Source organism: Lissotriton helveticus, chromosome 7 (assembly GCF_964261635.1).
Source record: "Lissotriton helveticus chromosome 7, aLisHel1.1, whole genome shotgun sequence".
NCBI classification, from domain to species: domain Eukaryota; kingdom Metazoa; phylum Chordata; class Amphibia; order Caudata; family Salamandridae; genus Lissotriton; species Lissotriton helveticus.
This window is the reverse complement of record NC_136068.1, coordinates 1,084,795,617-1,084,813,834: the sequence shown is the minus strand read 5'-3', so window position 1 is coordinate 1,084,813,834 and position 18,218 is coordinate 1,084,795,617. Positions and strand designations below refer to the sequence as shown.

General features: G+C 45.6%; 1 protein-coding gene across 1 annotated transcript in view; it reads right to left on the bottom strand.

The window, feature by feature from the left end:
- The window catches only part of CHMP6 (charged multivesicular body protein 6), a 102,587-nt gene that overhangs the window by 17,570 nt on the left and 66,799 nt on the right, over nucleotides 1-18,218 (bottom strand). The window contains exons 3-5 of the mRNA XM_078654112.1: nucleotides 13,991-14,078; nucleotides 2,310-2,396; nucleotides 2,152-2,217 (exon numbers count right to left, since the gene is read on the bottom strand). Of these exons, the coding sequence (XP_078510238.1) occupies nucleotides 2,152-2,217; nucleotides 2,310-2,396; nucleotides 13,991-14,078 (241 nt within the window). The remainder of the gene's footprint in view (nucleotides 1-2,151; nucleotides 2,218-2,309; nucleotides 2,397-13,990; nucleotides 14,079-18,218) is intronic.

Here is an 18,218-nt window from a genome sequence, read left to right as displayed (position 1 = left end):
TCGGTTGGCGTCGGTCCGGCTCCGTGTCCAGGTCAGGGTGGAGGCTGGGGTCGATGCCGGCTGGGGATACAATCGGCATCGGAGGGGGTGGAGGTGTAATCAGTGGATTCGATGCCGGAGGTGTCGTAAGGTCGACCAGCGCCAATCTGGATCCAGGTGTGGATATCTGGCGGCCTTGCGGTGCCAGGGCCGAAGCCGCCGGGTTCGAAGGTCTAGAACCCCAAGCCGGGGCCCGAAGGCGCACCAGCAGAGTCTGGCTTGCCAAAGATCTAGTGAAGGGCTTCGTAAAAACTACAAAGTTTGGCATGGGTAGATCCAACTCCCGGGAAAGGAGGGAAGCTCGGAGACGACCCAGCAGGCTCCACAGGCGGAGCCGCGGGATGACCACCATCCGAATCCCGCGTCGGCCGATGGATGGGGAGAACACAAATAGCGATGATGCTTTTTCGCCTTCTTTTTGTTCCTTGACTTACCCGAAGACGAAGACTTCGACGATGAGTGGTGGTGATGGCTCCACGACCAGTCCTACGACCACCCTCTCGACAGGTACGGAGCAGGCTTCCTGGCCTCGATAAGCTTTCAGGACCGATCCCCCAAAGACTTTGGGTTCATTACCCGGCAGTCAGAGGATGACTTCGGGTCGTGGTCGAACTCCAAACACCAAAGGTACACGAAGTGCGGGTCTGTAACCAACATCAATTTGTGACAGGAGTCACAAGCCTTGAAGCCGGTCCGAGGACAGGACATCCCTAAATGCACCAGGAGTCAAACAACTCGAGAAGAAGTCGACAAAAGTCAAAAATAGTAGTAGTGACTAGTGGTACAGCTCTCTCCGGATCTGAGCTGGTTGGCGCAGAAAAAGAAAGAACTGACGTCAGCACGCGAGGGCGGCATCTAAGTAGATATCGCAACGTCATCCCGGCGATCAAGATGCCGAACACCACCTACCAATGCGCAGGGGTACTGCTACGAAAAATTTTCTCAGGACCCAGTCTGACGCCTGAGGGTAATTGTAGGGCAAGGCATCTATAAATAATAGTCGTTTTCAAACAGGGAAGGTTGTATTTGAAGACATGCTGTATTTTCTTTAATGTGAACTCTTTTTAAACAAACAAAAAAGGTGTGAATCTGACTTTACACTAGAAAGAAGGTTTGCTCAAATTAAGTGTTAATTAAATTAAAATCAGGACTGTACATTTTAATTTTTGTTCAATAGGTACGGTTTTTAATCATGTGTATGTATACGTTTATAAAGGTAATTTCAAAAAACGTATTTTTAAAAAAATCAAATAACTTAAGTACTGCTGGAAGCCAGGGTGCATCCACTATTTGGATAAAGTCCAAGTAGAGGGCTGCTCATAGCAGAAGTTTCTCCAATTTGTAATAGGAGAATTTCAGTCAAACATGGAGTATTCATGCAATGACACCACCCACACCCCCTGAAAAAACAGAAATTTTTAAAAATCAATGCTGCCACTTGCATGCCACTTGTGCAATATGGGGCAGAGGCTATTTTGCTAATTACAGAAAGGTTTATAACTATGAGAGCGGGTGTCAAAAGTGACCACAAAAGCTTTAGGCCAAACAAACAAGCACAACCTCAGAAAGACTGGAAAGATCACACCACCAAAATAAAAGAACAGAAGGAAAGGTGACTCATCTGTGGGAATGTGAAAAAAACTTGCACCAGTCTTCGGGCAAGGGAATTCTACAACTATAACAGTGACAAAAATACAGAACCCCTACCGGTGCAGGGCCAATGACGCAATGACGGATAACAAGAGAGCCATCAGCAGAGATAAATTAGCGTGGTTCAGGACACCCTCAGTGGGGAGCATATCACAGAGGAGCTGATTGGCTATAGGGTGGTAATTGTAGCTTGGGAAATGGAGGATCATTCAAGATGGTATGTTTTGGTCGCCATCAAGCTGCATGGCACATAACGCAAGTAAAGTGTTCAACAAAGATTAAGCTAGAAAACAATACGCCAGATCTTTACCCAAAGATCCCACATAAAGAAGCAGGAGAGTGATTTGTTACTGTACAGGCACTGAACATAACGTCATGTGCATGGAAAACACTTTAGCCCCAATTAAAGACAAATTCCCGCTACTGAAGGCCCCTAAAACAGACCAGTATTTTCACACCTACCCTCTGGTATTCAATGGATTCCTGAGTTTCATCCATGATTCGCTCCACTTCCTCAATTGACATGGCCTAGAAGTAAAAGAAGGAAAATTGCTGATGATCATTCCTTGGACCAAAAGGTTTTTTGCATTGCCTTACTGTATTGAAGCCACAGCTCTCACCTCATGCATCTTTTTCAAGCAATCATTTCCAACTTTAAGCCCCTCAATGACTTTCATCTCAATCTGAGTAAATTCAATGTCTTGAACCTGGAAGAAATAAAAAACACAATGAGGGCTTGACAACGATCTTCAATAGCCTGAACTGCTCCACAATGAACACTGCACCACGGAACCCTTTAAAGCACTGAGTGACCTAGGCAGAGTGACAAGCCAATGCACCATGTATCCAGTACAACGGTTATAGCATGCTCTCTCTGGATATACAGTCTGCACTAGTTCACAGTCATTTCTCTTCCATGAAGACTTCGAGCATCACTATGTTCACGTCAGCCATCCTTCCTACAAGCTGGGAATGGAGATTAAAATGCTTAACATACATTTCTGACATACAGATCAAAAGAACAGTGGGATCTTGTGGTTGAGCCATTGTACACTTCAGGAATAGAAGACAGTAGAAAAGAGGGACAAGAGCAGGTGGGTAAAAATAATTTCAAAATATTGACTTGCTTGGTCTTCTCTTATGCTGTCAACATGTTTTGGTCAGTCATCTATGGCGATAGATGTTTGGCCAAAACATGTTGACAGCATAAGACATGAAAGGACAATAATATCCCAAGTTCATCTTATGATACCTTTTTAACCCTGTCTAGTGGGCCTAGAATAAAATAGAGGGACCCTGCTCAGGTAGTTTTAATTAGTTTTTGCATACTGTATCCCTTTAACAGTTTGTTTGTAACTACAAAAAACCGTGTTGGCTGCGCAGGGGGTGTTTTAGCACGCCCTATGATCAAGCATGCTATTAGTGGGTGCAACTGTTAACCATATGTGGGTGCAACTGTTAACCATATGTGAGTGCAACTGTTAACCATATGTGGGTTCCCATAAAGGGTGTAGGAAAGTGCCCCTTTTTGCATGGTTGCCCCCACTTTTTGCCAAACCGTCAAACTGTTGATGTACTTTGACTGAGTGTGTCCTCAGTTCCTGCCAACCAGGAACCCAGGGCATATGTTCTTTCCCCAAACTGTACTGTTGCAAAACCCAATTGGCAACTCTATGGCCACATGCAAGTCCCTTATAAAAGGTACCATAAGTACCAAGGGCACTGTGACCAGGGAAGGCCTCCAAGGGCTGGAGCACTTGTTTTACCATTGCAGGCTGTATGTTTTGGTGGAGAACAAGTTGAAGCATCGACATGGCACACATCCCTGTGTGCCATGCCTGCAATCCACTGCCCTGTAGCTGGTATAGTGTACCCCTCTAGCTGGGTACACTATACCAGTGGTGAGGGTACAGGGGCATGAGCTCTGTACCCCTACTGTGTATAAGTCATTTCTTAGACATTGTAAGTGGAGTAATGCCATAAAGTGTATATGGTGCTGGGAGTTTGTCTTTACGAACTACACAGCACCATGATGCCAGTGTGTGATTTAATGCAAATTTTCTCAGAGGGCATCTTAGAGATGCCCTCTGAAAAACGGACCAAGTCTAGATTCCTGGCTGAGTGCCTGCTCGTCAGCTGCCACCACCAGACATGTTTCTGGATCCCTGGGTCGTGAGCCTGCCACTCTCCGGGTCCTGAAACAATGCACATCCTAGGACGAGGTGCCAAGCCTCCTCCCCTAGGATGGGCAGGGTCCACGAAGGGGAAGCTTCAAATGCTTACCGCATTTGTGAGCTACAGCAGACATTTGCTGGTCCCAGCAACTGGCCCCCACCGGTTCTGACCCCCACTTAGGGTGAGAGAATCGGTGGGAAAACCAAGTTAGGAGAATAGGTGTGCCCACCTTTGCCAACCCCACCACTCAGGTGGGGGAGGCGATGTCATGATAAGCTAGCTATAGTGTAGTGGGGAACACAGGCTACACCGTGTGAATGTGGTAGAGACAAAACTACATCTCCCAGAAACCCTGTGCAAGACATTCTTTGCTTCCTGGATGTCGGTTGATAAGCCCCGCCCACTTTGCAGTCAGGGCTTGTCACTCGTTTGCTTTGGTATTGTAGTATCGGACACAGCAGCTCTGGAAAGAAGCTGCACCTTTGTGAATTATTGCCAGTGACCTCGCCAACATTCTGGACAGGAGGCTGCTCCTCCTCGCCATGTTTCCTGAAACTGCACGGAGCGCTTCGCATCCGCTGCAGCTCGCCCGCTCGGTCTGATTCAGCGGGGAATCAGCAGGAGAGCGTTTCTACAAGCGCTCGATTGCTTCGGGCATACAGAGCCCTCAGCTTAACAACCGGCTGTTTTGCCTCTCGGAAGTCTGAGAGAGGCCGATAAGAGAACTTAGCCACTCGTGTGATTATGGCACCTTATATTTATTTTGCCGCATAAAGGATTAATGCAGCTGGCTTGTTTCTGATTTTTATGGATTGTGAACTTTGACCCTTCCTGCTGATTCCGCTCTGGAGAGCAAGAAGAGCAGGCACCATCGTTATTGAGGTGTTTTGGGTGAAGCTTCTCAGCCTGCGTTGGGGAGCCTGTTTGTAGTTTTACCAAGGGGGATAAACTTGGCAGATTCCCATGTCCTGAGCAGTTGGAGACAAGATGCACTCATGACTTCTAGAGGATTATCTGCGGAAAGATAAGTACCTCATTGCATGACTTATTTTGAATCATTTCCTTGCCATCATATATCTACTCCTGATTCTATTGACAGAACTGCATAGTTTCTTTTGATTACTTTATTTTTTGCTTTTGTGCCTTTTTTGGTAGAACGAACTGCAGCTGCCAATTATGTAAGTGCAAACAATGTTTAGAAACAGTTTTGTTAACTCATATGGGGGGGGGGTTCTACTAATGTGTGTGTGTGTGTGTTGTGTCTCACTTGCAGGACAGAAGGGGTGGAGCATAGAAGAGGGGTCTCCCAAATCTGAAGACATCCCTATTCTGTATTCCGCAGCAGCTACGTTATGGTTTCTTTTATCCCTTTTTTCCCTTTCCCCTCTTGATGGTGTTATCTATGGAGTGTGTATACAAACCTTCATGGGTATCACCCTTTAGGGGATAGGATTAACTAGCGTCAATCATCGTTCCTGCCGTATCCGGCTGTAAGGTTAGTGGTTAACCTGACTCTATATTGACAGAGTGACAAGCCCACTTATACATAAGGCCCGAACGATGGATACCAACACAGTCCTTACCTCTGTGTTGGAATCTTTTACCGCCCTTAGAATGGAGGTAGATGCTTTTAGCGGGGAGAATCAAGAATTACGCAATGAGAGTACTATGAGACGGGAAGTTGCTGGTTTATCTCGCTCTAGCCCGACAGGTAGTAAATCTCAGTATATTCGGAACTGGACACTACTACCCCCCCCCCTGCATCCCATGTGACCAAAACAGGGCAAACAGTTCACACAGTGGGAGGGGAAGCAGGACCTTCCACTATACAAGTCATACAGCCAGCACAATTACCCTTAGCTCCTCCTGAAAGTTTCTTTGGTGACCCGAAAAAGTTTGTTTTATTTTTAGGACAGTTCAAATTACACTTCCTGTGTAAACCAGCTGTATTTTCCACTGATCAGGCCAAAACGGCATTTGTAATGTCTTATCTCGGGGGTAATGCTGCGAGCTGGTCCTTTTCACCGATAGATAGAGATGATCCTATACTGCGGAGTTTTGACTCCTTTTGTGGAGAAATGCGTAAATTGTTTGATAGGAAGGCTCATTTACTCTCTCTAGATAGGGAACTGATTACACTGAAACAGGGTACCCAAGATTTGTTATCCTACATCACTACATTCAATAGGCTCATAGCGGAGACAGATTGGCCTATGGAAAAGAGAACCTCCCTATATTATCAGGGCTTGAGGAGCGAGTTAAAAGATGTTTTGGCACAGGTGGTGCATATGTCTAATACATGCGAGGGACTCATAGATCTTACAGTTCAGCTAGACTATAGATTACAAGAGAGAAAAGGAGATGAACATAGCCTTGACACAAGATATCTAGCACCTCGCCCTAGAGGTATCACAGAAGGACACCCTACTGCTTCTGATGGATCAGAACCCATGCAGATCAGTGGCATAAGGGGTTCCCTAAGTCGAGATGAAAGGGAGCGGCGGAGGACTTAACGTTTATATATGTACTGAGGAAAACCTGGCCATTTTATCAAAGACTGTCGAGCAAAATCAAAATCTCCCTATCTGGAAGTAAAGGGAAATCAAAAGGTTCCAGTGGTGGGTTATTCACTTAAGGAGTCAGAAAACTAGAAGGCCCAAACAAGTCGCAGATCCCTTGTTTGAGGTCAACTGAGGATGAGATCTGTCCAGCGGTGATTAACACTGTACAGAATGCAGTGGCTCACATGAATGTTTGCGTAACCTTAGACATCCCTGGGGCTGGAGTGGTACTAGTGCACGCCCTACTGGATTCAGGAGCTACTAGTAATTTTATTGATCAAAGCTACGCTCAAGAAATGGGCATACCCTGTTTCAGGAAGAAGATACCAGAAGTGGTAATGGCAGTAGACAGCACGGAGTTGACATCTGGCCCCGTACGGTATCACACTCAGCAGGTACAGATGCAAGTGGGCTTAGACCACTACGAATACATTCAATTTGATTGGATTGATGCCCCTCATTTTACTCTTATATTGGGTATGCCATGGCTCACTCTTCCATGATCCTTTTGTACAGTGGGCAGTGCGCACTGTTACCTTGAATTCCTCATATTGCAAGGAACATTGCAATAAAGACAGTGTACGCGAAACCCTTCAGGAGAAGAACCCTGCGGAATTGCTAGCCAGCAGTTGCCTTACTCATAATGTAGGATGTGTCACTACATTACTCGAAGAATACCAAAGATACAAGGATGTGTTTAGTGAGAACGAAGCAAGCAAGCTGCCTCCTCACAGGGAGTACGACTGTGATTGATTTAGAACCTGGGGCCAGTATCCCATGTAGCAGGATCTACGCCCTTACTGAAGCAGAAACCACATACTTGCAACAATATCTGGAGAAATTATTGTCAACAGTGTTCATTCGTCCTTCTTCGTCACCAGCATCCTCGCCTCTTTTCTTCATCCCGAAACGTGAAGGAGGCTTCAGGGCTTGCATCGATTATAGGGCGATTAATCGAGTTACCAAAAAGAACAGATATCCCCTGCCCTTGACACCTGTTCTGCTGGACCAATTGAAAGGAGCTACCGTCTTCACTAAGCTAGACCTCCGTGGAGCCTATCATCTTGTGAGAGTGCGGCGGGGAGACGAATGGAAAACGGCCTTCTGGACCAAGTTTGGCCTATACAAATATCAAGTTATGCCATTTGGACTGTGCAACGCCCCCGCCACATTCCAATGCTTCATGGATGAAGTGCTAAGAGGACTGCTGGATGTGTCATGTATAGTATACATCGATGATATCCTAGTGTATTCAGCTTCCATGAAAGAACACATTCCTCATGTGACGGTCGTATTGGAACGACTGCAGCAGTATTCCTTATATGCCAAACTGGAGAAATGTTTATTCCACATCACTGAGGTAGAATTCTTAAGGTATGTCATCGGCCCTAATGGACTCTGCATGGATAAAAAAAAGACACAGGCTATCACGACATGGGAATCTCCTTCCTCTGTGAAAGCCCTACAGAGTTTTTTGGGATTCGCAAACTTCTACCGAAGATTCATAAAGGACTTCTCTTGTATCATCCAGCCACTGACTATACTTTTAAGAAAGGGAACCATCTTTAAATGGAATACTGTAGCAGAAAAGGCTTTTCAAACATTGAAGCAGTGCTTCATCAGTGCGCCAGTGTTAAGACATCCTGATGTGTGTCAACCCTTTATACTTGAAACGGATGCCTCATACTATGCTATAGGAGGTATACTTTCCCAACGTCACCCGGATACGGGTCAGCTACATCTTGTCACTTTTTATTCAAAGAAGCTGTCTCCGTGTGAAGTTAATTACAGCATTACTGACAAGGAGTTGCTGGCCATCAAACGAGCATGTGAGGAATGGAGACATCATTTAATGGGAGCCAGATATAAAGTAGAAATATATACAGATCACAGGAATCTGTTGTTCCTCAAAAGTGGCAGAGCCTTAACTCCTAGACAGCTACGATGGTCTATGTTTTTTGCGGATTTCGACTTCGTGATCAAATACAGACCAGGAGCACAGAACGGGAAAGCAGATGCTCTTTCAAGACCCTTGTTAAATCCTGCAGATGGAATGGATATGGTAGAAGAACTTCCATCATTCTACAAAAGGCCTCTTTCCCGTCCAAAAACATAGCCCTAATTGATACAGATGGTTTCCTGAATTAAGTAAGAAAACAAATCTCAAAGATTGACAAGAACGCATGGGTGCTGAAAGAACCGCTACACCGTTCTGTCTCGAACGAGTTATTACTTCATGACAAACGACTGTACATCCCAAAGGTCCACTCCAGTTACAAGTCTTACACTGGACTCATGACACAACATTGGGAGGACACATGGGAATCCAGAAAACGCTACAAACTGCATCTCGTTACTTTTGGTGGGAGACACTAAGGAAAGACATAGTAGAATACGTGTCAGAATGCACCATTTGCATACAATCCAAGACGCAACATCAACGCCCTAGCGGTCTACTACGACCTATACCTACACCCCCGTCTCCATGGCATACAGTCTCCATGGACTTCATCATGGAAATGCCACAGAGTTCGGGGTATGACACCATTCTAGTGGTCATTGATCATTTTACCAAAATGGGAAAATGGGCCGTTTCATTGCTCTTGCTAAGCTCCCCACTTCAGCAGAAATAGCTACAGTCTTTCTTCAAAACATAGTTAGACTGCCCGGAATCCCTTTAGTGATCATTACGGATAAAGGAACTCAATTCACCTCCAAGTTCTGGAAATCGCTATGTGAGGTTTTGAAAATAGACACCCGTCTGTCTACAAGCTATCATACACAGACAGACGGGAAAACAGAACGCTTGAACCAGACTCTTGAACAATACTTGAGATGTTTCACGCTAACGCAAGAAGATGAGTGGAGTACACTATTGTGGACAGCAGAGTTCGCATACAATAACACAGATCATTCATCCCTGGATTGTTCACCTTTTTTCTGTCTTAATGGCTTCCATCCCAACTTATTACCCTTTGACATTCCTGTGACCTCCAGTCTTCCTTCCATTCAGGAACACCACACACACCTCAGGCTAGTGTTAGAGAAGGCTAAGGCACATCTATAAGAGGCACAAACTAGAGACAAACTACAGGCTGATAAGAAGAGAACCCCCGAACCCTCTTACAAGGCAGGAGATAGAGTGTGGCTGAACACTAAACACCTGAAATTCAGAGGGAGCACCAGACTGCAGCCTAAAGTTGTGGGTCCTTATCAGATGGAGAGAGTGATAACTCCTGTTGCCATGAAACTTAAGCTCCCTTCTTCTTGGAGAATACATCCTGTTTTCCATGTTTCCCTTTTGAAGCCGTGCTTAAAAAACACTTGTTTACAGGTTAGACCACCACCAGTGGAAATTGATGGGGAGGAGGAATATGAAGTGCGTAGTATCTTGGACTCCAAATATGTTAGGAGACGTTTGCATTATCTCATAGATTGGAAGGGTTATGGCCCCGAGGAACGCTCTTGGGAACCGGCGGCTAACCTACATTGCCCTTGTCTTCTGAGGAGTTATCATGCCCGCTTTCCCTTCAAACCAAGGGTCCGAGACGTCGGACCTTGAGAGGGGATACTGTCATGATAAGCAAGCTATGGTGTAGTGGGGAACACAGACTTCACGGTGTGAATGTGGTAGAGACAAAACTACATCTCACAGAAACCCTGTGCGAGACATTCTTTGCTTCCTGGATGTCGGTTGATAAGCCCCGCCCACCTTGCAGTCGGGGCTTGTCACTCGTTTGCTTCGGTATTGTAGTATCGGACACAGCAGCTCTGGAAAGAAGCTGCACCTTTGTGAATTATTGCCAGTGACATCGCCAACATTCTGGACAGGAGGCTGCTCCTCCGCGCCATGTTTCCTGAAACTGCAAGGGGCGCTTCGCATCCGCTGCAGCTCGCCCGCTCTGTCTGATTCAGCAGGAAAACAGCAGGAGGGCGTTTCTCGAAGCACTTGATTGCTTCAGGCGTACGGAGCCCTCAGCTTAGCAACCGGCTGTTTTGCTTCTCGGAAGTCTGAGAGGCTGATAAGAGAACGTAGCCACTCGTGTGATGTATGGTACCTTATATTTATTTTGCCGCATGAAGGATTAATGCGGCTGGTTTGTTTCCGATTTTTATGGATTGTGAACTTTGACCCTTCCTGCTGATTCCGCTCTGGAGAGCAAGAAGAGCAGGCATTCATCGTTATTCAGGCGTTTTGGGTGAAGCTTCTCAGCCTGCGTTGGGGAGCCTGTTTGTAGTTTTACCAAGGTGGATAAACTTGGCAGATTCCCATGTCCTGAGCAGTTGGAGACAAGATGCACTCATGACTTCTAGAGGATTATCTGTGGAAAGATAAGTACCTCATTGCATGACTTATTTTGAATCATTTTCTTGCCATCATATATCTACTCCTGATTCTATTGACAGAACTGCATAGTTTCTTTTGATTACTTGATTTTTTGCTTTTGTGCCTTTTTTGGTAGAACGATCTGCAGCTGCCAATTATGTAAGTGCAAACAACATTTAGAAACAGTTTAGTTAACTCCCATGGGGGGGGGGGGTCTACTAATGTGTGTGTGTTGTGTCTCACTTGCAGGACAGAAGGGGTGGAGCATAGAAGAAGGGTCTCCCAAATCTGAAGACATCCCATTTCTGTATTCCGCAGCAGCTACGTTATTGTTTCTTTTATCCCTTTTTCCCTTTCCCCTTTTGATGGTGTCATCTATGGAGTGTGTATACAAACCTTCATGGGTATCACCCTTTAGGGGATAGGATTAACTAGCGTCAATCATCGTTCCTGCCGTATCCGGTTGTAAGGTTAGTGGCTAACCTGACTCTATACTGACAGGCGAGGTGAAGCATAACTCTCAGTCCCTGCCATTTTGCAGATGGGGGACCTAGCTGACCAGAGTGAGGCTTATACCCCTCTTCCACTGGAGTGTGGCATAATAGGGGGTGCCGATGTAAGTGTATTTTGGTCATCACTCACTACGCACGAACGATAAACCTTTCCCAGCTACCTACACTCCCCCCCCCCCCCCCCCCTCGACCTACATTTAATTCCATTTTCACTTGGGTTAGAACGGTCCCCGGTTTAGAACACTTACACTGAAGACCATGCATGACTACTGGTTTGTGTACACTGCAATGTTATAAATGTTGATTTAATCGTTGCGCATATTAAGTTATGACTATGGGCTATGAAGGAGACTGATACTACCTTTAAAATTACAGGGCTCCTTGAGAAAGGGCGATTGTTGCCCGAAATGCACCGGAGCACCATTTCAAAAGAAAATGTGTATTGTGAAACAAAAATTTGCATTGTGAAATAACAATGGATAAAGACATTCAAATAAAATTGCGATAAACGGAAAAAAAACGTATTTCAGAATCTAGTGGAGTCTGTTTTATACGAACCTTAACGGAGTGCCCACCGCAGGGATGTATGCATAACCTATGCACACACTCACCCCAAGATAATAGAGGGTGTACCCACCCAAACTAAGAGACCCATTGGTCCCGACCTTTACCTACCTGTTACCCCCCTAAATGTAGTATTTAGAGGCAACCCCGAATCTTGCCTCCTAGGACAAGAGGAGAGAAGAAGAAGAGACTGAAAAAGCTGTGCAGAAAAAAGTGGATATCAACTGACTTGGCCCCAGTCTGTCTAAACCTCGAACCTTGAACCTGCTGCATTGAAAACTCGGTCTCCTGCAGACTCCAAGAACTCGGAGGACCTGCTCTGCCTTCCTAAAGCAAGTCTTTGTCTCCCATGAGTACTAGAATGTGCTCAAAAGTAACTGATTCTGACTCCGGCCGACTCTGAGTCGCCCCCACTCTGCTCCTGAGCGAACCAACCCCTTAGAAAGTTCACCCGGCGATCCTATACTGAATCTCAGTGACCCCTGAACCTCAACAAACTCCCAAATCAAACCTGCAGCCAAGAACTGACAGGTCCCTTCAACCGCGACCGAAGGAGACACCCTGATCGACTCCATAACCAAAGCAGTCCAGAAACAGCAACTGCGTCCGTCCGTCCGTCCAACCGTCGCTACACGCTTGCGGTCACAGGATGACGCCTCCCAAAGCCCCATTCGCCTACACAGTAGCTGACCGACTCCAAGGGAACTGCGACTGACTCTGCAGCATCAGCCTAGAGCTCAGCCTAGACCGCATCCTACACTCAGCCGCCCCTACACCGCTGGTGGTGTAGTTCTTTGGCCACTGGACCCTACAGTGCTGACCTCGACCCCAGGAGCTTTTGTCCCCCAATCTGGTGGCCTGTTCGCCGCAGTCCCCAATCCCACGCTGTGCTTAGCCCATTGGCTGACATGTGGTCCATGCACTCTGTCCCCAGCCGCCTCTGTGCTACTGGCGGTGTGACTCGAGTGCCCCCTGGCTGAATCCTACCTGCGGACCCGTAAACACAGTTCTGCCTTTTCAGGACTAAATGTGGCTCATGAGTAATACTGTGAACCTGTATTAAGTTTGCAAAACATATTGATTCCTTTTTTCACTCTCACAGGAAATGTACCAACCTTGTATCAAGAGATGCAAGACTGTGTAAGAAAAGTAATTGCACAGTAATTCTGACTATCTGCAAATACAAAGTAATGCTTGCAAAGTATTTCTATATTTACCTGTACCAGGCCTGCCTTGGTTCTAGGAAATACATCTTCCTAAATATTATTTTCCTACAAACCAATTGGTCGGAGTTGAGTCCTTGCTTGAATTGTACAATAAACGCTCAGCACTTCCCTCTGATAAGGCCTTCCTGCTCCCCCACACTACCACAAATTAGAGAGTAAGGTACTGTCTACTTTAACCTCTGCCTACCCTTGGGGATCCCCTGGACTCTGTGCACACTAAACCTTACTTTGGTATAGTATATACAGAGCCAGCTTCCTACAAAGGGTGATAACATTTTATGTCATACCACTTCACCCCTTTGTTGTGAGAGATTGGTTTATAGTTAGGGAGGACAGTCGAGGAGTTGTACCTCCCTCCCTCCTTCTCTTTGTGTGTACTTCAACCCACCCCCCAGAAGACATGGCTTGCAAAGAGAAGACACATAAGACACATAAGCTATGCCACAATGCATGCACTCCATGTGCAGAAATCAGACAGGAATTAGGTAGACTGATGGCTGAAAGACCTTACCCATTGGCAAATTTTATTTTTGTCAACAACTTATCACTGTGCCAGAGAGGCATCTTTAAGCTGCAAGATGTTCTGTAAACTGCTGGCACAGTGACACTCACTCATCAAGTGTGGCAACGTCAATGTGCTTTCCCAATAGTCTGTTTGTATTCCTCCACAATATGAAGTGCACAGTTCTGACGCAGAACAGAGCCCACAGCAATCTGATAAAAGAAGCATTCTCGTTTGCTCTGCCAGCAGACACTCCAACAACAATACATAAAAAGCAGAACTCTCAACACAGCGAGCCAATCACTTTGAAAGATCCTGAAAACTACGGCGGTCTTATTCAGGCAGTAGACTTGTCTCCAGCCAGAAGTGGTCATTAGATAGACCTGGGACAGCAGCCCCCATGCCTGGAGGACCGGATGACGGACAATGCTTACCATATGCTCCAGATTACTGATCTGCGTTTCTGTTTTGTCTAGCAGCTGTTCCTGGTAACGCTTTTTCTTGATCAACAATTTGGCTTTCCTGTTTAGAACGAAAAGAAAAGCAGCCATTTTAAACTTCACAGGTCACGTCCAATGGGATGCTCACAATTTAGACTGGGATCTTTTCTAACTCCATCACTGCCAAAAAGATGATGGAGTAGATTTCACAGGTTCAAGGGAGATACAATGAAGACCTAGTAGGGGGGTGAAAACCAGGATCCATAAAGTGCTGCTCTGTCATTTCCATTATTGAAATTGTTACAAACGAAGAACAAGAGGTCAAATTTGTTGGGCACTGTGGGAACATGGCCGACTTTAGTAGGAGTCGGGTTGGCTCCTCGTAGGGTGAAGGCCAACAACACCACATCTATTTCAACTTGTATGTTTATCCAGACCCACCAGTGCAATAATGCACATCACTGAATCTTCAACAAGTTCAAGATGCAAAACCACCATGTTGATCAGAGTAGACTGGACTTCAACAGCCACTCTAGCATTCATGTTATAAATGTACGCACTCCCCTCCACATCCATTGCCTTTTAATCTCAATGACTTAAGCAGGGATTAAAAAGTCAAACACATTTGTACTCTTAGCAATATGAGAATCAAAGAATTTTCAGCGAGTGGCGAATAAAGTAACAATGGAATATAACCTGCCCATTCACCATTGAAAGTTAAACATTCCAATGTAATAGTTCATATTTGGACTTTGCACTCTTTATCTAGTGTTTACAGTCCAGAATCAATAAACGCAATGCCAGATAACTTTATGCAAATATCTGCTGAGGGAGACCTATGTTTTGCCTCAAACTCCATCTAGAAATAGGCAACTGAGTTACCTGGAAGAGTTCACTGGCAACATAACCACACATCATCATCAAAGGGAAAGTGGTGCAGGGGTGAAGTTTAGCTTGTTTTCATAAACAATGTGAAGCATGACCTACGTTCATCACAAGCAAGAGCATGTTCAGCTCACTGGCACAAAGAACAGCTACACCACACGTACAGTGTAGGTAGCAGCAGGCCAGGCTAAACTCACAACAACCCAGTGAGAACACGGTCACCTGGGGTACAAGCATCCTGCCTAACTAATCAAGGAAATGGCCAGCCCTGTCCCATCTAATCTCTGCATAGTTAATGCATTATTCTAATGAGGTGTTCATTATCCTTAAAGTGGATCATATAACACGTCTTGCCAAATAACCAAAAGCAGGCTTCTCACAAATGAGCTATTATTTAAAGAAGTCCCTTTGGGATAGAAGGGAATCTATAGGTAGTGCGAGGCCACTCAACTGACGAGAACTCATGATATAGGTTCGAGTCACCCCCTCCAGCACCCAAAGAACAACACGTCTCTTACCTGAACCTGCGTGGACCTTGCTGCAGTGATTTTTCAATGAGGAGCTGCATGAAGTCAATTTCCCCAAGGCAAGAACTCCACCTGGTGTACTCCTAAAACTCTGATGCTTCGAATCTAGCCTGTGTAGAAGACTCTCCCCAGCCCACAGAGTCCAGCGAAATAGAGTACACCAGGATGTTCGCTCTTACCCCCGGCAGAGAACCATCTCCAAAAGTGTATTTCACTTAGCCGTACCTCTGCCTTACATTAAAAATATTCCCCAAGTGCAAGACCAGCCCTGCAAAACTTTCCCCCTGAGCTGCTCTCCAGCAATGCCAAGTAGCGCCATGAGGCTCAAGCATTATTTGCCTAACATGTCATCACCATGGTATAACAGACGTGAACACTCCCAATGACATTAGTCCATGATACTTTTTATGCATTCAGACGAGGCGTGTGGAGAAGAACGAAGACAGCATCAACAACAGTGACAATAACAGCACAAACACATTTGCATATCTTGGAGTCTTATTATATAAGGCATTGACTCATCAGCAAAAGAAACTTCTACTTTGGATTGATACATTCTCTGCAGATTACTTACCTTAAGAATGACTCTCAAAAATACTCTTTTGGAGGAGGGAACAAGTAATGCCAATCGACTAAGGTAGTCGAGCATCATAGCCTTTGCAAAATACTAGTCACTGAGTGCTTGCGCTGTGATCAAATAATGTTTAGCAAATTTATACAGGGATGACCATAAGATTGGCCAGCACATGTCAGCCAACGGAATGTCTTTGGTGCGAGCTGTGGAAATGAAAAGGAAGTCGTGGAGTTGGCATGAATAACCACTAGTGGCTCTTTCTTGGTCCATGTAAAATCAAATCTTAATACACAGGAAGACCAAGCATTAACTGGAGCCTTTGGTTATCACTGCCTTTTTTAGCTCAAGCCAAGCCTATAAAGAGCTAATCATCCAGTCTGTCATGTTGAGTGCAGATCATGTAGTATGATTCTGAACACCTGGGATCCAGTCTAAGCTGTCACCTTGATGATATGAGGTAGAGGGAAGACTCGGCCATATGAAAGGTGGAAACAAACCACTTTAGGAAAGAAGGCTGTGCAAGTACACAGAACTAACTTGTCTGGCAAGGAAACTGCAAAAGTGAGGTGAATTGAAAAGGCCTGTGTCACCTTTGGAATCTTTCTTACCAGTCTTGGTGTGCTGGAACGGGTTTTGACTTCGGTCCTTGATGATTCTGGTCTGTCCGAGGTATGGGCGACCCTTTCCGGTAGCCACAGTGCTACCGGCAATAAAAAGCCTAAGCAAACTGTGCCTTCCAGAAGGAGTTCCAAGGGGAAAACCCCAGTAGGGAAAAACCTCAGAAGAAGGTGGAAACTTCAGGAACAGAAAGAAGGAGAAAATCAAGGCGCAAGAAGAGATACCAAACAAGGGAAAGGAACTTGAAAAACAGAATTTCAAGAGAGAGCGGAAGGCTCCAAGGAAAACCGAAATAAAAGAGGATGTGCCAGCAGAGAACAAAGGTGCGCCAACGAGAGGAAAGGTAAACCACACCGTAGAAAAAGTAATCAGCAGGAGCGAGGACACACCAACAGGAGCAAGGAATATTGCAATGCAAAGAAAGGAAAGGTTCAGCCCCTTATATACTCATGAACAGGAAGTGACAAAGCAGGAAGTAAGTGGTCACCATCTTGGATAGGGAAAGCAGTGAAGAACAAAATAGAAATGGTAGCCATCTTAGGGTGGTAGAACCAACCTCCCCAAGGCCTTCTGGGACCATGACCGTTGAAGAATGGAAACAAGAACAGGCAACAAGATGGCCCCAAGGAAAGCAAAGAGCAGCAAGGAATTATTTCACAGCAAGTGAAAAGGTAAGTAAATAGTGCCCGCCCCACAAGTGTATTATAGGAAGGAATCTTGCAGCTGCGGCATTCCTGATATGCAGAAATGTTATACAACGGGCAAGTCCGCGAAGTGCCCAATACCAAAAAGTAATTGGCATTGCGGGATGCACCGCAACGTCAAAGCAGCAACAGCAGGCCATCGATGCACCCGATGGGGAGGGGGAGGTGTTGAAGGCTGCACCGCGGCCTGCAATAATGAAGCAGGCAGCAATGCCGCAGAACCACAGCTCGGGTTGCCACAGCCTGAAGTTCCAGGACCCTGGGAGCTGAAATTTGTGCTGTTAGCAAAGCTTTCTTCAAAACGGGCTTCACAGGGGATGCCATCAGCAAAATTGAACACAAGATGCAGATCCTACATGCCACAATGACAGGAGAGGAAGGAAACGAGTAAAGCAAACATTTCAAAAAGCAGCCAGTAAAGGTGACAAACAAAGATGGCTGAGCTTGGAGACACAAAGGCCAGCGGGGCAGCCACGTAACCACTGATTGTAGTCACTGTTAGCCCCAACTGTGCAAAATGATGGACATCAGAAATGGGTGATTTAAAAGGATCCAAGAGTCCAGATTTAAACAATAGCATGCATTGGTTCCAGTTATCTACATAAATAGATTTCATGACGGGTTTTCTGGCAGCCAATAAGAGATCTGCAAATTCCTCAGAGGCAAAAAGAATCGCTCAATATCCATACTTGTGGCAGTAGCGCTTGGGAGTGGGTTGAAGAACATAATCCTGAAGATAGAACAGGTTTGTCTTGTAGGGAAAAGGTGGTCAAATGCAGAGTGCTAACAGATTGGAGTATCTGATGTTACTTGCTCAAACAGGATCAACTAGGTTTTCTGTAGCAGAAGCTGAATCAGAAGAAATGTGCACCGAAGCCCTCGGAACAGCTGAACCCTGAGGGAACCATTCAGAG